The sequence below is a fragment of the Microtus oregoni genome, unplaced genomic scaffold (genome assembly GCF_018167655.1).
Source record: "Microtus oregoni isolate MIOR12 unplaced genomic scaffold, Mior012 000090F_ref0000504, whole genome shotgun sequence".
NCBI lineage: Eukaryota > Metazoa > Chordata > Mammalia > Rodentia > Cricetidae > Microtus > Microtus oregoni.
Genome location: NW_024544599.1, coordinates 578,427 through 599,787, shown reverse-complemented (window position 1 = coordinate 599,787; position 21,361 = coordinate 578,427). Strand labels below are relative to the sequence as shown.

The following is a 21,361-nucleotide window of genomic DNA, read 5'->3' as shown; positions in this document are numbered from 1 at the left end:
TTTTTATTTATCTATTTACCACCACAAGACCATGGCCTGCCAGTAAAGTTCTAGTGTCTTTGTTCTGTGGCAGATACATAGTGTCTCTTAACCATCATTTTAGTTTTTACAATATCCCACAGAAATAACATCATCCCCATGACAGCTGAAATTCTAGAAAATGACATCCCCTCTTTCAACAAAGTCTGTCCTCAGACTTAGGGACATCTGTTAGGGATTGGTTATAAGTGATATAGTGTTGGGGGTAGAAATGAAGTAGGCTCAGGAATCTCTTTTGAAAATAAATGGGAATGGATGGGATGGGATAATAGGTAGATTAGTGTATTACTTGTGAGCTATTATTTATAAAACAATTTACCTTGCTATAGATTCTTGTATATTGATACAAATTCAAATTGTATTTCTGATCCTGAATATACTTTTATTTCTTCTTCTTACACTATTTATGCACCTATGCAAAGTTATTTTTCATATTGTATGCATGAGTGTTTCTACCTCTGCTTAATATATTTTGTCTATTGATGGAATTTTAGTATGTATTTATCATATTTCACTATACATTCCCACCTCTGATCAAGATACTTATATTGTTTACATTTTGAGGTAATTGTCCTAATTTGTTCTACCTTTGTTTAAAGATTGTTTAATTTTTAATATGAAGCCTTCGTTTTAAGCTATATAGCTATTAAAAATTACAGATCAATAGTTATCCATGTTTTTATACTTATAGTTAGTCTAATCATGTCCTTTAGAAGCATAGAGATTATATTCTGCATAGATAGGTGGTCTTCAAACATTTCAAATAAAACTGTAGAATATGGCATTTAAATAACTCTGTTTACATGAGATACAATTGCTTCTGGAAACATTGATTTATTCCTGAGAGAATTTTGGGCACTGAAGACACTCCACTTAGAGCTTGTTTTCTTCTTGACAAAACTGGTCTTTGGGAAAACTGGGCAGGCAGACTACAAGCAAAATTGAATGCCAAACCTTGCCAAGAAAGTTTTTCAAATTTTCATGCCTCTAAAAATGGTCTGTCTGTTATTCTAGGCCTTAGCAAAAGTTGGTTGCCCCAATATTACAAGTGAGATTTTGAGTGATTGCCCAGGTTCTGGTTCTCTGTAATCCCAAGCAGGCTGCTTTTCTAAGCTCACCTATTCCAACATCACTGCACTGTCAGTGAGAGAGGGCCTGATGCTCCAAGGCTAAAGTGTGGACTTAGGTGTGGCTCCCAGATAAGTAGCCATTTATCTCTGTCACTTCTTATGGCTTAAATGCACTTCTTGTTTACTTAGGTAATATTATTTCCCTTCTCAGGTCTTTGGTGGGGTTAACAACGACATAGTCATAATTACTTTCTTTCATGACTCAGCAAACACATTTTAAATATAAGATTTAGACTCCTTAGGATAGGGTAACTATCAATACATTTAGCATATGTTTCTTGTTTGATGTTGCTCATGCTGATTGTAATTATAATGTTTATGTATGTTTTGCCTCTTCTCTGGACAATACTTCGTATTTGTTCTTATTGTATATAGTTTTGTATTAAGCTTAGAACTCTCTTATTTAGACAAAAGGGAAAGGTGTTGTGGGAACTCCTTCAGACAATAGGTTTTAAGATACCAGCCCACTTTGGGTGTGGTCCCATGTGCTATAAGTACAGTCAAAAAGTGTAGGTGGCTCATTTCTGTTGGATTCTGCATGTTCCTAGCACATGCAGAAAACAGCAGTAAGGGCACTACCCTTATTCTGAGTTTATCCCCAAACAAATAAACCTTTGGCATATTCCATTCTGGGGTACTGTGGAACTCTTTGGTACTAATACAAAAAAAATGCCCATTTTAAATTTGACATCTAGTATCTCATGCAACTGAACATTCATCTCATTGTTCTTTTGGATCAACAACACTTATTTTGTGTTGAAGGAGCTGTGGGCTGCGTTCGTGCCACCGGCTCCTGGCCACCTGGCTAGCTTATGCCCCAAAATAAAAATACACAAACTGTATTCATTTAAACACTGCCTGGCCCATTTCTATTAATGTGTGTAGCACCAAGCTGCGCTTACCAGGAAGATTCTAGCCTACGTCCAACCTGGGTCGGAGCTTCATTGCGTATGTCCAACCTGGGTCGGAGCTTCATTGCGTCTGCCCCAGAGAGCAGAGCTAAGGCATATGAGCTCACTTCCTCTTCCTCCCAGCATTGTTCTGTTTACTCCACCCACCTAAAGGCTGGCCTATCAAATGGGCCAAGGCAGTTTTTTTATTAGCCAATGACCTTCTTCCATCAATTTTGGAAGCCTGAAGTTGACTTTTGATTTGGAGTTTGTTTTCCAACCAGTTTTCAGTAAATATGAGGAGTTTTCTCTTCTTTTTTAATTTCTTGCCACAGGCAAGAACTTCTCAGTTCTGTCTCATTTTTACTAATGGTTATCCATTTGGTAACTCTTCAGTACACTACTCTTGGTCAGCTACACTCCTGTCTTGAGCCATCCTGCACACTCTTGTGGCTTGAACACAGTGACATTGTAGACTATTTAGACATCCCAACAGTTATGATAAAGTAAACGTTATGCTAGGTTCCCTAATTCTATATAGCCAAATTCATTCTTTTTCTTTCCTATCTCATCCATCAATTAACCAAGCAACAAACTTTGGATTCATCTTTATAATCTTTATTATTTAATCAAGCGACAAGTCACAGTTATTTTATACTGCTAAATTATCTCTTAAACTTCCCCTCGTTACTCCATTGCTAGTTCAGTTGACTGCACAGGCTTTTCCTTCTGCTGCCCAGAATGTTACAATTCTAAATTATTTCATGTCCTTAGTCTGGTAATGATATACCTCTCTTATTTCCCCCAGTTTTTAAGTTCACCCAGTAGCCAGGAGGAATGAAGACACAAATCTGATCATGTCACTGTCCTTCATGAATTCTTTAATAACTTTTGGTGTGTTTCAAATGTCATTGAGTGACATATCTGGTTGATATGATTGGCCTCAAGGTATCTCAGCAGCCTCATTTGTAACTGTTCACCATTTTGAACTTGTTCATTTCCAATGCTATAGAGCTTCTAACTATTCCCCCAAACATACATACCATGTAGCTCTAAAGTCCCATATCTTTCATTAGTCATCATCTCTACCCAGAATTCTAGCCCTAACTTCATTAAATGGAATAATTCTTGCTAATCATTTAAGACTCTGCAATACCAAATGTCCCTAGAGGATGCATGTTTATGGTCCTAGCTATATCTGCTTGTGAAAAGAAGCTGCTGTATTTTATTTAGTAAGACAGCAACAACAACAAAACAAACTTAGATGGGAAATAACATACCTTGGGCTCACATTTCTAAAATCAATTTTGGAAAAACCATATGTCCCAAGAAAAATCACTCTACTATTGTAGTTTTAAGCTCCTGTTTACCTATAGTAGGCTCTTAAAGTAAATATTCTCCCAATTCTCTCCTGTTTCTATCTTCTGTGTCCTTTCTCCAGGAACAACACGTTTCAGAGTTGTCAATAAACCAGCAGTGTAGTACAACTACAAGCCTTTTTGTTTATTGATCATGCCCAGGCAAAGTGGCTTTTATATGAAATCAATACATGTGTTAAATGTATTCAAAGTAATTGCTTTATATACTTAAAGCAAACGGGGCCCTTAGAAACGAGAACTTCCTAGCCCCACCTTGTGGACCGCATAATTATTTTCTGTTTTCTTTTTCTTGACAAAAGCTACCAGCTCTGGAAATAGACAGAAGAAAGAATGGGAATGGCATGGACTTTATAATCCATTCCAGCCTCACATCCTATCACTGTCATTAACTTCCTTTGTGACATTAGCAAAATTATATAGCAATGTTTCTTCAGTAGTAAAAGTCAGCACAATTGCTATTATGGGACATCAAATCAAATATATGTCAAACTCAGGACAGTGTGTATGAACAGTGGTGACATTCAGCTGTTATTATACTAATTAGGAAAGCAAAGAATAGACAAGAATAATTGCTGAGTGTTCCACAGAAAGGGGGCTTTTAAACCACTGTTAGTAATAGAGAACCAATGTTATGGTGTTGGGCTGACTTGAATAAAATAAGTTGATATAAGTTTGATTTACTGATTTATTTTACAGACAACAAAAATAAAAGACAGAGATATCAAATGCCTCATTCCAAAATAAGTCCCTACCACCTGATGCTCCAAATATTTGAACCTATGCCTCTGGAACTACGTGTGGTCCCTTTCATCTAAACTGCTCTAATGTTGGCTTAAACCCCAATCACCCATAACATTACTGAAGCACAAATTTCTGTGCTGATCCTCAAGAGTTTGATTCTGTGGGTCTGGAATGGCCAGGGATTTGCACTGTAAACATGTGTCATATGTCACTATTGTAATTTGAATTGTGCTGTTGCAGTTAAATGCATTCTTAACTGCTTAGGATATGTTCTCAGCTTTCTTAGACATGTCACCTGTAGAGATGGAAAGTGTGTGAATGTGGAAACTGTGTGTCTTGCCTAATTCCCATTGCATTTTGTATTGGAGAGCACTGGAAGCATCAATACACGTACGCCTTTTACCTTTCCGGCTTTCCACAGCATATGCTTAGAGAAAGAATACAAATTCCTGAAAAACCATAATCTCAGATCTATTTGATAAAAATTGCAGTTTGCTTTGGCTGATGTGTTTGCAGTCATACTTAGAGCTTAGAGAACACTGTGTGAAAGCTGTAGTGTCTAAGATGAGAAATTGGCTGTGGGAATCATCATTTACTTTGTGGAGAGGAAAAGTGTGCTGCCTTTGTACTTCCAAGGAGAGAGAAAACATAGCCCCATGCCTTCTGCAATGATGAAGCACAAAATGAGTCGACGAAATCAACAATGCCCTCTACTTATCTCCTCTGAGAAGAAGGAAACTTATTCTATTCCTAACTCCTCTTGTTAAATGTGCGGCGAGGGCTCCATGCCCCTGCTCCCAAATCTTCCATCCACACAAACTGCTAGAAAGTGTTTTAAGAAACTAGGAGATGAAATTACCATTGGTAAGATTATTTGTGAGGAGAACAGTCTTTCACTTGGTGCCCAGAGGAACGAAAGGTGAGAAAACCAATAGGTGAGCAAGACATGAAGAGTCACTGTCCCAGACTTCAGATTCAATTAGATCCCAACTCTAATAAGTTCTTTGGAAAAAAGAGAAGGCATTTTTAAACCTCTCAGTTTCCTTATTACTGCTAAGTGCAGGTAATACACAATGCAAACAGCAACCCTGACAGATAATGGGGTGCATATATAGGTGCTTTGCACCGTCTCATCTTGAACAAAGAAGGCATTGAATAAATTCTCATCATCATTTCTTAAGGACTATGCATTCGTTGGCTCTTACATCATTGCTTCATTCCCTTTTCTCCCACAACCCCTAAGGGGCAAGGAGGCAGCAAACAGCTGAAAAGATGACACTTAAAAATCGCATCTTTCTCATCACCTCAATTAGGCAAAACAATTGGGCTCCACCCAGCTCCAACATGCAATCTCCTGGGCACCTCTCAGCACTCAGAAACATCCGGTGCTCTGTACTTCAGCAGCCACCATCTGGGCAGGGCAGATTCATGATGTTTTGTTAGAATTCAAAAACCTAAAGTTACTTTGAATATATTTTAGTTTCTCCATAAGCAGCTTCTCACAAAATTCAATTGTGTGTTTTCTCCCTAGAGAAAATTTGGAGTTATTTTCTTTATTCACATTTCAACATTGAATATTTAAGAGTGATGTACTTATTACCTCTAGTTGTGCTAATAAGAGGCAGAGTGATGTGTAATTATTAGGGTGAATATTTATTAGCTTGTGTAAATATTTTACCAATTGTCATCATCTCATAAAAACAAAAAAGGGAGAGGAAAAAGCAAGGACTTAATGTCAGATTTGTCCTCAGTGTTGGGGACCATGAATGAAGCTGACAACAATTCTGCCTAATGGCATTTAGAGTCAAGTGTGAAAAAGACAAGCAGCAAAGGCAATGCATTGTCTGCATCATTGTGGTAGGGGTAAGAAGTAGGAAAGAGATTTCACGAGCTGTGCTGGAACTGGAAATACAAGACTGTAATTTTGACTAAAATATCTTCTGACTTACCAAGTTTAAGGTAAACATATCTTTAAGGACGAAGGCCCTGAAATAGAAGTATGTCTACTATAATCAAGGCACAGTGAAGAAATCTGTGTGGCCAGAGTAAGGGAAGTACAGAGGAATAAGAGATGGATGCAGAGAGTTGTCACTCATAATTCATTGTAAGTGATGCTTTATTTTTGTTGTTGCTGTTTTCTTTTTTATTAATTGTTTGCACACAATGTATTTTGATCATGTTTCTCCCTTTTTCCACTTGTCCCAGGTCCTCCTCACCTCCCTATCCAATCAGCCGTATGTACTCTCTCTTTACCTGTCACTCTCTTTCAAAAAAGAAACCCCCAAACCCCAAGAAACAAAAATGAAAACAAAAAAGTAGAAAAATACTCCATAAAAATACAAATTGGAAATAAAAATCAAGCCAAATATCAATAAGTCAAAAAGAAAAAAAAGTCCAAATAAAGCAAAACAAAATGTTTTTTGTTGGTAAACTTACAGCAGATTCATCTCATGATCTGACTACATTTAAAAGGATTTGTCCCAATTTTTGTCTCCACAGAATAAATTATGTGGAAGCAAGGAGATAATCTGACAGTTTGGATGCATCATCCAACATGTACAGGATGGCAGTTTAGGTCCGAGGGGTCAGCATAAGGTATTGGGAATTGAACAAATATGTTTACTCATGGTTTATAACCACACATCTGGAGTAGCTGCTTTTTGCCTACCAGGGGAAGTCATCATCCTGAGAAAGTTGGAGGAGGTAGAAATAGTCTTCCTATTAAAAAAGCCTTTGATGTTAAATGGTCAACAGCAAATTATTGTGTCATTCCATGTAGTTTACTGAACTCTACTTTGCACCACTCCTTGAAGGCTGCATGCTGGATTAAGCACTCTGGCAAGGGGAAGCTGTTCTGCTAACACATGCATTGGCATGATGTGCTTCCCTAATTCCTTGTGACTGTAGAACTGCACACATTGCTTTATCATCTGGTTGTTCAGCAATTACTTTACAAATAACCTCTTCCAACTTGACATGGAAGGTAAACATCACCGTAGAGTCCTTTCTGTTCTATCCCTCACAGTTAATTGCTTGTAGAGTCTATTGGTTCAGTAGCTTCTGTATCTCTGTGTTCATCCTTCTCTCCTCGTGTTGTCAATAGCATTCCAACTCATTGCCTACACAGATTCCTGGAAGCTACATTTCATTAGTCTCTTTGCTTTTAGTTCAATACCCCTCATACCTTAACCCAAACAAATTTTCCTCACAGCAACCATACCAACTTGTCTAAAGGGCATATGTGCTGTTTACAACTTTCCAGTGGTCCCCCAGTCCTCTCAATGTTAATAAAGAAAAGCCAATGCTCTTGATGGCCTTCAAAGAGTCTTTGTGAACTGCTCCTGCCTAGGGAACAGCTCAGTATCTCGAGGTAGAATATGTTTCTGAGACAACTCATCTTCTTTGTTCTATCCACAGACTTCTATGGGACACTGAGCTGTTGCCATATCTTAGACGAATTGTGCTCTCTTTTCTATGGTTATAAGCTGTTTTGCCTACTTTCTCCCCACACATAGCATATTTTTTCATCTTTGGCTATCCTTGCTCTTCCTTCATTTGGTAGCTGAATTGAGGCTTTGTTCTGGGTAATCTGATTAGTTTCAGTTGTGGCTGATGAGTTCCTATGCTGAACAATTTTCCCTCTCAGTGTAACATCTCATAACTGCTTTCCCAGATCCACATTCCCTAGGTGCCCACTGATGCCAAGAGAACAAGAGCTACCTCAATTATATATTACCATCCAGCACTAGTGCTTGATGAATTGCCTTGAGTCGAAAACAAAAGAATAAACAGTTTATAATTGATCCCATGGATTATGTGACTAAACACACTGGTTAAAATATTCAGTCATCCACTATTGGGTAACAGTTTGTAAAATATTCCTAACCGTATTTGTGTCTAAGGCCATGACCTCATCCCTATCACTGAAAACACACTGAGAGAAGCTAGGATATTGGTGGGGGAAATGAGATGTAGAAAACTAGCCTTTTACTAATTAAAACTTGAAAACTGCTACAACAGACCAATTAAGATAAACTTCCTCTTATCTTTTCCTTTAAACGTGTAAATATAAACAATGGTAATACAAGGCAATTAACCTACTAAGATATCTGTATTATGTATTATGGCTGTAAGCTTCTACTAAAGGTCCTGTGTTTTATTTGAAAATGCCTTTAACCATTCTGTTTTCTCTTCCCTACTGCTCTTTAGTCAAGTGCACTCATGGTCTCATAGGGAATCTTCATGCATTAACTTGTCCACAACAAACTGGGCCCAGGGTCACAACAAATTTGACGTTTCTATATTTGACACAATAGGTCATTATCTCCTTTACCTTGATTCTCATGACACAACATTTGCTAAGGTTTCTGTGGACCTCCCCCATGACTTCTGCCTGGACCCAATCCTTTTGCTCCTAGAAGGACATTTATTTGGCTTCCTTCCTGTGTACATCTTTTTCTATGAATTCTGCAATCACTCTTGTCTCTTAAATTATTACTATTATATGAGTGGCTTTGGAGCTTCTAATCTTTGACTTCTTTCCCAAGGCATGGATCCACATTTGAAAGCATTAGCTAGTCTTGCCTTGGGTTCTCTGAGAGTTTCCCAAGTGAACTTCTAAGAAAAGTTTATTCACTTCACCCTGCCCCCACATACACATGTTCCTGTTTTCACAAAGGAGGTTGAGTGGCTGTCTACCTTGGTCCTGGATGTGGTGATAGTCAGAGTGGTTCCCAGTGCTCTCTCTCTCTCTGTCTGTCTGTCTCTCTCTCTCCCTCCCTCCCTCCCTCCCTCCTTTACGTGTTTTTCCAAACCAGTCTCTTTTTTGTCTTTCTTCAATTCTGACTCATCTGTCCTAATTCATTCCTCCTAGTTTTTTCTTCTGCTTCTTCTCCTCTAACCTAAAAACTCTTCTCTTTACAGAAGTCATAAAGTGATTTTAAAAAATGTAAGAGTTACCACTCATTGCCCAAGAGTACATTCCTAAGGTAAGCAATAGGGACCTGAGTCATTGCCATAGTAACACAAGCTTCCAATGTTGTACGAGTGAGACTGTGACAAATCAGGGGGTAGGGCACAGTGCCCAGTGACAAACTTTGAAACCCAAGTTTATTGTTGGCAGACTGGCAAGTGTAAAATTGGCAGGCTTTCCTTAGGCTGCTTTATGTAGTAACCTTGGTTGGACATCTGTGACTCTGACCTTGTGCATAGGTATAAAGTTTTAAACTTGTGATTTATTTACAAAAAGACTTTAATTTGAACTTGTTCTGAAGTGAAAATGAGCTAATTGTGTGCAGTAGTCTTAGCCAAAGGAACAAGGCAGGCTTGTAAGTGTCTTTGTGGGACAAATAAATCTAGCTATGAAGCATATACTACTATATATTCTATGTATCAAAATTATATAGCTAAATGAAAAGTCATCTTCCTGAACATCCATAGATATATGTGCTCATAAGATTGAGGTGTAATCATGATATTACATATACACATTACATGAAAGTGCATGGTCATGGGGAGATATCATAGCTGTTACTGCATAAGTGAAATTACAGATGAAAGCAACAGTTTTCAGAGTCAGTGGCCTGAAAGCCTTGCTGATGGGGAACTCAATTAGGGAATTCTTTCTCTGGTGAGTTAACATGTGAATTATCAACTGCTATAAGCCGCAATTGCATCATGGTCCACAATAACTCGTGATAAATGCTGCTGACACTAGGTGACTTACCAACCTATAGAGATTGAACCAAGGGTATTTGACTGGCTCTGAATACAACAAGCAGGACCTTCTTGTTTGATGCTTGAAAGTTGGAGGTGAATACATGAACAACAGAAATAAGCATTGTAAAGCTAGCTGAAAAAGATGGGGGGCTGCCACTTCACTACTAAGTTTCTCTGTTCTGCTTCTTTCTATGTCTTGATGCTTCCATCTTTCTTCGGGTTCAGGAGATCTCAACTTATTTTCAATATAGTCAACCACTTCACTAATTAGTACCAGTAAAACTCTGACAAGCAATTATCCTTTGTTATGACTAGTTATGATGTTCTTTGATGCTCCCTCACTTCAGTCTGAGCTTCACAATCTTTTGGTAGCTTCATTTTTAAACAAACAAAAAGATATAAACACTGGATGAGCTCAGGAAGGATGATGAATGCTAAGTAAACAGATGCACTGGTATTTGGTAGAGTGGAACTGGTCAAAAGTGACACTGATTGATACTAATGGAGTTGGCACTGTAAGCAAGTGATGAAAAAAAAAAGAAAAAGAAAGTAAGATAGGAACAACTTTGACAGAGGGGTCACTGCACAGAGTCTGAATTACAAAGATCAAAAGAGCAATCATTTTGATTGACTCCAAACCTAAAGAATATATATATATGTATACATAATACATATGTATATATACATGTATACATATATATATATATATATATATAGAGAGAGAGAGAGAGAGACAGACAGACAGACAGACAGACAGACAGACAAAGACAGAGAAATAACAAAAATCATGGGTGCTAAAACTGGCCTAAAATTTTACTAAGACCAGAATATGGTGGGTGTGATAAGGAATCCATATGCAATTAAGAGCTACCGGAGGGCTATCAGGAGGGAATTTATATAAAGAACATTCGTTTCACCTTGACTACTGAGAAAATTCTGTACAGGTGTGAATGTGACTGTAGGCAATCAGGTGTTTACTATGTGGCAGCTTGCCACATGTAGCTCTGGAAGACAGCATGGATCATGTTAGCATATTAGTAAGAAGTGATCAGGTACAGGTTAGGTATCTGAGGAGGAGTCACCAGGGTGTGTTGAATGCATAATACTAGGATGGTTTGGGTGTTCTGCTGTATAGTGAAAATTATGATGAAGTCATTGAGAGGACGTGCTGAACTATCATGCTTGGACCAATGCAGACTCCATAGACTCTCTGACAGATGTCTATCTTCCTCCTTTCCTGCTCATGCACTACCTCTAAAATTCCAATGCACTCTAAACAGACTGTCTGGTGCACTCTAACCTTGGACTCAGGAATCTCTATCTCTCTTTCCATCTGCTCCTAGCATCTAAGCTTTATGCTGTTGTTTTATTTCTCACAGCTCTTGCATGTCTTACACATGGAAGAAAATAAGTATGGATTGTGCTGAGGAATGAGTGAAGACAGAAAGGAAGTGAAACAGAAAATCAGTGAAGGAAGAGGCCTTAGAGAAGTGGGTTATTCCTCAGCCCCGCGACCTGGAGCCTGAAGAGCGCTCCTCAGAGAGTGACCAACAACGCAGCTGTATTTGGTAGGCTCTGCCTTGATAGAAGGCTAAGGGTAGAAGGCCCAAGAGAGGTTTGAGGGTTATGACCCACTGCGACTCTGGGCTCTGAGAATAGGATCTTCTTTTAAAAGCAGGTTCCCAGCTTCTTCTACCACTTCCCACTTTGTAATCTGTATCTTAACCATTCTCAGCTACCTCATTTGTAAAAATGGACACAAAAGAAAGAGTTCCAATCTGGGTACTGGAAAAAGGTCTGGTTGTTCTGACAAGTAGAGGACTTAACCTGCCCTCTGCCCTGCCTGAATGCTTTAACAGCACCGATTCATCGGTTGGCCCGATAAAGCTGTGAGTCACGCGCTTCTTCAGTTCCATGTCATGAATCACTAGCATAAGGCAACACAGCAACCAACAAGAGAAAAAGATCCTTATACACACCAGAGGAGAAGAAAAAAATCTATATACACACCAGAGGAGAAGAAAAAAATGATACACGGAGAGGGAGCCAGGACTCCTGCTTGTTAAACCCAGTTTTTCTGCTGTTGTTGACCTGAATAAAACAAACCTTCATAGCTGCAATGTTCTCATCTTTAAATAGACTGCTATAGATGAGACAATGAGACAAAGCCTGTAAAAGTACAAATACAGGTGAAGCTACACTAACAGCATTGATACCTGTAGACATCGACAAAGTTAAACCTAATAACCTGATTTTTTTTAACTGAACTGTACCAGAAATAACACATTTAAAGGTGCTCTTCTGAGGACAAAGCATCCTGTCTTTAAGGAGGGGTCTCAGACCACAAGAAAAAGTCTGAAGTCATGGCTTGGGGCTGTCTCACACTCAGATGAATGTGGCATGCAGGCACGCATGTGTGTGTGTCCGTGTGTGTGTCTGTGTGTGTGTCTGTGTGTGTGTGTGTCTGTGTGTGTGTAGAGTTATATGCATGTCCACGATGTGCATCCATTAGGACAGCAGAGGAAAGCACAAGTTGTCCTTTGTAACTCTAGTCCTCTAAGTCTCTCACCATACTAGAAGCTCACAGTTTAAGCTATGTTAACTGGTCAACAGGTTACAAATTTTTACTCATGTTCCTGGAAACCTTTATGTAGTTGCTGGGTTTCAAGCACAGGTCCTGATATCTGCAAAACAAATAATCGTAGTGTCTGAACATCTGTACTACTCTCTGCACTGCAGATTTTAGCTTGAACTTAAAACCCCTGTAGCTGAAGAGCTTAGTTCCTTTCTAGTTTTATTTACTCTAGGATGTCTGAGACAGTTAACTGGGGTCTTATGTGAGTGGGCTCTTTCTCCAGTTAAGAAATATCTGTGCCTCCACTATCACCTGTGATCCTCTCGGAGAAAGTATAAAGAGGAATCTTATCATTACCGTGCATATGCATAGCTCAGGGGATATTCCTGAAGCCCAGTTTACTTCTGGACTTTTCTCCAGCTGTGTCGGATCACTAGCATGAGAGTAGGCTGTTCTTCTGCCCATAAAATGCTTCGTATACTTTCTAAATGGTTTAGTGTACCTTTCCTAATAACTTAAAATGTACATATCGAAAGTTCAGAGATAAGATGGCTAATTAAAGCTGCTTTTCCTTCTGGGAGACAATTATTTTTCTATTTACTACACACTTGCATGCACACACACATGCACACACACACACACACTTTCAAGTACCATTATCCCAATAAGCTTTCCTATTCTAATGTAGTTGAGTCAATATATGTGGACTGTACTTCAGAATATCTTCTTTCTTAATGAAATACTTCTTGTCAAAATAATTTGGGGTTTGCCACTCTTTGTATGGTCATCAGAATAATAGTCCCTCATAATATCTGAGTTTCCAAAACTAGGAGATGTTTTAGGTCATACGGTAAAGGGCTCTTAGGTTTGCAGGTGAAATTAAAATTGTCAATCAGGTGATCTAAAGGAAGTACTATATTCTTTATTATTCTGTAGACCTCATGTAATAAAGGAATATAGTGACTAGGAATGCAGAAAAGTTTGTGCCTAAGTGATGATGTAAGGTAGAAAAGACTCAGTACGATCACAGGCATTGATCAGGAAGGTCACCAAAATCCAAGACAGGCAGCAGCCTCCGAAAACAAGAGAGAAAAAGAGAGCAGATGCTTGCTTTAATTTTGCTCAAGGAATAGAGGCCAACTTCACAGAAATTTTAGCCAGCTGAGAGTCTGGTTTGAGAATTTAAGATAATGAACCTGTCTTGTTTTAAGTAACAAAATTTACAATTTGTCATAACAGCAATAAGAAATGGATATAGCACTATCTGTTTGTAGCATTACAGTCAACATTACACTCACAGAAAATAAGCAACCTGAGAAAGATCAGCTGTGATGCCAAGTTTGAGGACACATGTCATAAAGATATTTCAAAAAGAGAACCTTTCCACCTCCCCAGCCTCTGCCTTTGAAGCTGAGGGCTGGGCATATTTCTTTCTTTGCTTGTCTATTTCAAAATTAAGACTTTGTATGTCGTGGATGAACAGTGAGATATGAATACTGGTTGATCTTCCGGAAAACACAGGTTCAATTCCCAGCACACACATGGCAACTAATAAACATCTGTAACACTAATTTCAGAGTATCCAACATTCTCTGCTGGTCTCTGTAGGCACTGAATGCATATGATGCACAGACATATATGAAGGCACAATGGAGACAGAGGTTTCTGTCCCCGACCCACAGCCGTTCAATCCCAAAGAAACACACAGAGGCTTATGTGAATCATAAACTCTTTGAATTATTAGCTCAGGCTAATTATTAGGTATTTCTTACAATTTAAAGTAACCCATAATACTTATCTATGTTTAGCTATGTGGCTTGGTACCTTTTCTGAGTGAGACACACTCATCTTGCTCCCTCTGCATCTGGTTGGTGACTTGCATCTCTGCCTTTTCTCTTACCAGAATTCGCAATCTGGTTGTTCCTCCTATACTTCATGCCTGTCTACTGGTCAATCTGCATTTTATTATCCCACAGCAGTAAAATACTCAACACATGTAAAATAAAAATATGTAATTATATTTTAAAGTTAAGACTTGGTCCATTTCCTCAAAAGTATGCATTCATAGGTAGATCCAGCATCACCGATTGCTTCTTCATAATGGAACCGAGAAGTTATTCATCCATTGATGTTTCTGAGTTGCAACAGTCAACATTGAAAAGCAGTAATATGGAAACAAGTAATATTAGTCTATCCTTCGGGACCACCTCACATGCCTTATTTGAGGGACAATTTCTCTGGTATTCTCTCTAGAATTTCATTCTTCTGTACACTAAGAGAATCAATGCCAACCATGACCATGGCCCACTTCTTGTATCCTAGTAGACCTTCCCTAAGCATCCACTCTCTCGGTGCTCAGTTCAAAATGAATGGAGGAGGTGGGTATCTCTCTGCTCTGAGAGAGAAGACATGACTGATGGGTTTCATCCATTCTGACACAACAGCACAGGAAAATGATCTCCGTGACAACCAAGTCTTTCTGTACACATGTCTGTGTGCTCACTGCCAACAGAAAAGTCAGAGGAAAGGTAGCAAGAGACGAAAACTGGGGAAGAAGACATGGAAAGCAAGAGGATTCGGAAGCATTTTGAGAAAAGAACTTTGGGGATGTTGCAAAATACTCTGCGAAGTCCTTACAAATCTATAAAATGAAGTATGACCAAGAATATTGCTCATTATCTCTGCAGATTTAGAACTCAATTTAAGGCTAAACTTGCTGGGTTCCATTTCCCAAAGCCCTGCTCCGGCGCAAGGAATGAGGTAATGCAGTGTGAAGAACACTCTGCAGGCTCTAAGCACCGTGTACACAAGAGCTAAGAAAATAAAGCTGATGGGATGGGTGAGATGAATCCTGGCAGCCAGGTCTCTGTGAGTGGGAATGTGCCTCCACTTACATCAGACCTAGGAGCTAGGACTAAACCCAGCATGGCTTGCACAGTGTCCAGCATGGGCTAGCCCAGTGTCCATGGAGATGCCCTCCTCTCTGGTTTTAAATGCCTGTGCTCCTTTCCAAAGGCCAGGTGAAGCAGCTGCTGAGAAAGCCCCACTGAAGAGGGTCTCCCTGTCGGTTGCTACAAGGACTCTAGCAATGCGTGGAACAAGAACGTGAAACTGATACAAGAGAAATATTTTTCTGCCAGTGGCCTTTTCTGTAGTCCTTGTTTACTCCTGCTTTAGATCACAGCTGGGTGACCTGTGGATTGCTTAACCCCAAGGCAAACCCCATTGGCTTTCAAGTACTTCAGTGACTGAAGGGTCAGCCATAGGATTGGCTCTTTTTTCTCTTACAGGTCTCCCTTCCCCCTTTCTGGTTTGCCTCTCACATCAGGTGCCTTCCCTCCTCCTTCTATTTGGAGCCTCTTCCTGAAATTGTTTCTTCCTTATATTTCATTTAATTTTGCTAAAGGACAGAGTAAACATTTACACTTCAGAATGACATTAGGGACAACTTATATTTTGAAGATCAATGACATGTTAAAACTTGTTTGTCAAGCCAGGCGGTGGTGGCGCACACCTTTAATCCCAGCACTCGGGAGGCAGAGGCAGGCGGATCTCTGTGAGTTCGAGACCAGCCTGGTCTACAGAGCTAGTTCCAGGACAGGCTCCAAAGCCACAGAGAAACCCTGTCTCGAAAAAACAAAAACAAAAACAAACAAACAAACAAAAAAAACTTGTTTGTCATTGTGCAATGGGATCATGACTAATTTTTAAAAGAAATTAAGAAAGATGATGTTAACATATAACATAAATTTTGCATTTGTGTGAGAAATCCTGAGGCCAGGCCCCTGTTTTTCCATATCTGGCACTGAGTTTTGGAATAATTACTTACGCTTTTTGTATCTTAATATCTTCAAATATAAGTGTTCATATTATTATTTTTCTCTGTGGGACAGTACAGTAGTTCATAGAGACTCTGTATAATGCACAGAATACACTGTATGCCAATTAGTAGGGAGGGGCCCAGAGTTTCTCTTATATTAGTTATAATATAGAAAACCAAATGGTAATCATTATTATCATGGAGAATCTCTGTCCAAAGTGAAACCAGCAAGGTGACATTTAGTAGTTTTTACAAAGAGGGCACATGTCAAGGGATGTGAAAACAGACAAGAAATTGCACGCTGGAAAAGAATAACAAACCCAGAACCCGTGCAGTTTAAGTCAAAATGGAGACAGTGTAGTAATGGGGGTGGCGGGGCTGCGTTCCCAGCACCCCGGCCGCCTGCTCGGCTAGCTTATGCCCCGAAATAACAACACACAAACTGTATTCATTTAATCACTGCTTGGCCCTTTAGCCCTAGCCCTTACTGGCTAATTCTCACATCCCGATCAACCCATCTCTAATAATCTGTGAGAACCGGTCTTACCTGGAAGATTCTAGCCTAGTCCATCCTGGGTTGGAGCTTCATGCCGGGAGCGGGGCATGGCGTCTCTCTCAGGCGTCTGCTCCTGAGAGGAAAGCTGTCGAGACTCTGAGCTCACTTCCTCTTCCTCCCAGCATTTTGTTCTGTTTACTCCTCCCACCTATCCTCTAACCAATAAAATGGGCCAGGGCAGTGCCTTTATTAGCCAATGACCTTCCTCCATCAAGACAGGAAGGGGAGGAAGGAGCAGGGAACCAAGGGAGGGGAAGAGGAGGAAAGGAGGAACAAAAATACAATAAGAGGAAACGAGAGAAGGGGGAAAGTTGCATATTACCAAAAATTTATCTAATAATGAAAGGTTATTTATTGCATGTCTTAATAACCAGGTAATTTACTTTTATGATTATTACATAATGCACATGCTTTAGTCATAAGATACCTGGGAACTATTATAATAATACATTGTGTAATTATTACAAGTGTCTTATGATGCAAGGGAGGTTCCCCTAGACTCACTTTCTTAAAATGTACTCAGCCTTATGGATTCAAGAGAGCACTCGGATCAGAAGGTTATGTTGCTTAATTGTCTAATGGACATCCATATGACTATTTTTTTAAAAAAAAAATCCATTGAAGACACATTTACCAACCTTTCAGACTAATCCCCGAGCTAAGTGAAAGAGCATGAGTCCTGTTTGGCCAGATAATTCCCATGGAAACCAAATAAGGAGTTTCTCAGTGTAAACTAGGAATTTTAAGATAGAGGGGCATTCAGTATCTCAGAGCAGAGGAGTAACTTTGGTAGAATAGAGGACATCTGAGGATGAACAATTTCCATTATTGTGGTGAAAAAAAAAATCTTCCAATTAGAAGAGATCCAAAAGGTCACATGTTGACATCGCCCTGTTACTTCCTCTATCGGATTCTGATGTTAAGAGGTCTCTTCTAACAACTGCCCTGTTAATCAACAGTGTTTGGATACACTTTGTCCTGAAGGGAAGACTTTATACTCTCAAGCTCATTTATAAAAACCTGTGCTAGGCCTTTGCTTAAAAGGAACCTCACCGAAAATGCCAGACACACTGATGGCTTTTCCCTATCTCATATCTGTTTAATTTCTTAATGTGTCATTTTAGTTTTACCTGTACTAAAGCAGACAGGATTTAGATGAGCCCACCTGAGCCCTTGGGTCTCCAAGAAGTAGATTTTGCCTTCTTTGTGTGTATCTTCATTTTATATGATATATTTATTTTATGGGTATGATAGTTTCCTTCATGTATGTATATGTAAGAGATGTATAACTGGTGCCAAAAAAGGCCAGAGGAGCGTGTAGGATCCCCTGAAACTGGAGGTACAGGGTTGTGAAATGTCATGTGGTTTGTGGGAACTGAATCCAGGTCACCAGCAGAAGCAGCAAGTGCTCTTAACCTCTTAGTCACCTGCCAACTCCAGCATCTGTATTTTTAGTAATAATTAATTTCAAAGGGCACATGTGTATGTGTGCGTGTAGATAAAGACTTTTTTCGCCATCTCCCTTATGTTTATTAGCTGGACCTGCAAATTAGAGCAACAAGACAAATTAACAGGGTAAAACTACAGAGTTCATTAGCACATGGAGTGTGTATAGATATGGGATACTCTGACATTTGGACATAATCTTTGTTTATTTGGGTTTTAGTCTTTTTCAACACAAGGTTTTATATGCAACCCTTGGTGTCCTGGAACTTTCTTTGTAGACCAGGCAGCCTTGAATTTAGAGATCTGCCTACCTCTGCCTCAAAACTTCAAGTGCTAGGATTAAAGGTATATGCGTCACCACACTGCAATTCACAGAGAATTTTGAGTTAGACCTTGCAGATTGTATGTCATTTCTACAAAGAGTGATCATGAAGAAATGTCAGAAAGAAGTGGGTTTGTTCTGTTAGGGGTGATAAATCATGAAAAGTAAAATACATGATGGAAATTAAAAGCTGTATAAACTCAGCTCAGCACTCCACAGTAGGAGAGAGAGTACCTACCAAAGAAGAAAGTGAAAGTCACCTATATCTTCTATATCCTAGCTATTTTCAGTTCAAAACAATCATTTTAACAAAGTGGCATATGCTAACATGGCCATTCTCTACACTATAAATTATTGTTTTTAACTTAATGAGGTCATATATAAGCAAAATCATGTTTATATTTCTGAAGAAATAGAATAGGCAAGATTGACAGCTAATATGACTTTTAAAACATTTTTTCAACTATGCTCTATTTAGCTATGCATGTATATGGTGTAAAGAGTATGACAATGCATTGCTGCACAGCTCGACTGGTTTAGTGCAAATGAAGGCAGGAAAATACTTGAAGAAGTGACAAAGAAATAACACTGATCAGGTATTTTTGTTGGTAAAATCTCAACCTGAAGCTGCAGCTTAAGATAAGAAAATAGTCAATTTTATGTTTCAATAATCATCACGTTTGAGAGATTAAAGGATCACACTCGGTCAGTATCATCAAAGTGAAAGTCTACTCTTTCTCTTGCTGGTCCACTGATGTGTCCATGTGCCCTTCAAGTAACTTTTCACTTCTCTAAAAACTTTTGCCAATATTTCTACCTCATCTCCCCTTACAAGAGCCCATAAAGTACTGTTCACCATGATTCAGAGTGAATGGAGTGAAAAAGGGCACAGGTGGAAGACCTAACACCTATGAGATCTATGTTAAAATCCCAACTTTTCCAAGTGTTATTAATGAGATTGCAGACAAATTGCTGAATCATGGCGCAATACAATTGTGGCCATAGTAAGTGCTTAGTAATCATTAACTGTTATTAGAGGCAGATTTATTTTCTATAATCCCTTTTAAAATGAGAATTTTAATTCAAATATCATGGTACAAAATGTGGGAATGTTAAGATGTTCTCAAACAACTTGTGTTTCTTGTGGGAGCTCACAAAACATAGGAGCACAAAGTAAGTTCCTTAGGGGTTTGAGATGTGGCTAGGAAGCCTTTATGGATCTCAATGAGTTATAAGGGTCCACAGTGTCTGTCTTGATTCTCCTTGCAATGCTACCAACATTACTGGTATGGAATTAGGCAGAGTCGAGAAAAGCAACTGAGTCATTAATTCACTGAGGTTCAGGTATGGACCAAGAGTCAGGAATATTCCTTTGAAGTTGCTTCTTGGCTTAGCAACAGGATAGTGATAAGATCCTTGGGTTAAGGCCAAGATTTCCTGTTGATCAGAACCACTGGAGTCAAAGCACACTCTGATGTATTCTGAATCCAGCTCTAAGCACTTTTTTTTTTTTTTTAATCATCAAGAAGTTTGTGAAACTTTGCCTAGCAGAGACTGAAACTAGACTTTAGAATGGTGCCTACCCTCCAGGAATTAGTTACTGAATTTGACAGGTAAGTCGTCTGCTCTGCCCTGCCCTCCATCCCTGCCTTTGTGCAAACCTGAGGACTCAGTGATTATTGCCATGGTGTGCTTAGGGACTAGAACAGCTGGAGAGAGGCAGGGTAGAGCATAGCTTGGTTGATCTTGACTACCTATATACTCATTGGATTGTTTCTGTATTATACTTTTACACACACACACACACACACACACACACACACACACACGAACGAAAGAAAGCAGTCACAGGTACTTTGGCACCAACCACTCACTAGAACTGCCCCTCCACCCCCTCCACCCAGAGAGCAGGCTGAGCTTTCTCCCAGAGGAAGCTCTGGCAATCAAAAAAAGCAGCAGCGGTTGTAGCAGAAAAGGGATATTTGTGCTTCTCAAGCAGCAAACTAGCTCACACAGCTTTGCCCAGCCTGGCATCATCAGTGCTTGGAGCACTAGCTCTCAGGAGCAAGTTCGTTGGGAGTATCCCTTCTCCACGGACCCTGCAAAGTCTAGGTTCTTCAACAGATGTTTCTCCCTCAGCACTGAACTCAGAACACCCACCTGCCTGCTGCAGCGTAGGGTCCGGAGCCTGGACGCGCTGTGGTTGATCTGAGTCCCTACAAGCAAATGCAAGCATCAGCATGAGAGGCTGGACTTTAGCCCAGGTCTGTCCTCACCCCGGGGGGCCGCCTGCTTGGCACTGTGCGTCTGTGAGAAGCCGCTGCTCACTTTCCCCCCTTTCAAGTCTTTGTTCCAAGCCAGCATTGCTCGGATTCTCTAATTAACTCCCTCCACTCCAAAGGGGTCCGGAGGCTGGGATGCTCTGAGAGCTTAGAGGATGCTGACTCTAGAGTGGGAGTCGGAAGGACTGCAAACAGTGGGTATTGTTGTGATTATATGTGCATCTCTGAAGCTGCTTCATTTGCTGGGACTGATTGATTTTTCAGAAGGTAAAGTGGTTGCTCCCAGTCTGTGCGCTTGGTCAGGTCTGGTTCTGAACTGGATACAGATGTTGCAGAAGTTGCAAAGGCTTAATGCTCAAAGCAAAAGTTTTAGAATATGCATGCTTGACATAGACAGCAGCCTAGCACCTAAGCAGTTCGTTTTTGTTTACCTGGACAGTTGAAACTGGGAGGGAAGGGTTTT

At 39.7% G+C, this 21,361-nt stretch overlaps 1 protein-coding gene across 5 annotated transcripts in view; it reads left to right on the top strand.

Moving 5' to 3' along the window:
* Kcnip4 (potassium voltage-gated channel interacting protein 4) overlaps nucleotides 1–21,361 on the top strand; it is a 1,070,438-nt gene that overhangs the window by 844,347 nt on the left and 204,730 nt on the right. Inside the window, exon 1 of one of the 5 annotated variants that reach the window (XM_041643757.1) lies at nucleotides 20,594–21,165. The exons of the other annotated variants lie outside the window; for them this stretch is intronic. Within the exon in view, the coding sequence (XP_041499691.1) occupies nucleotides 21,054–21,165 (112 nt within the window). The 5' untranslated portion in view covers nucleotides 20,594–21,053. Of the gene's footprint in view, nucleotides 1–20,593; nucleotides 21,166–21,361 lie in introns of those variants that run through there. 5 annotated transcript variants of the gene reach the window in all.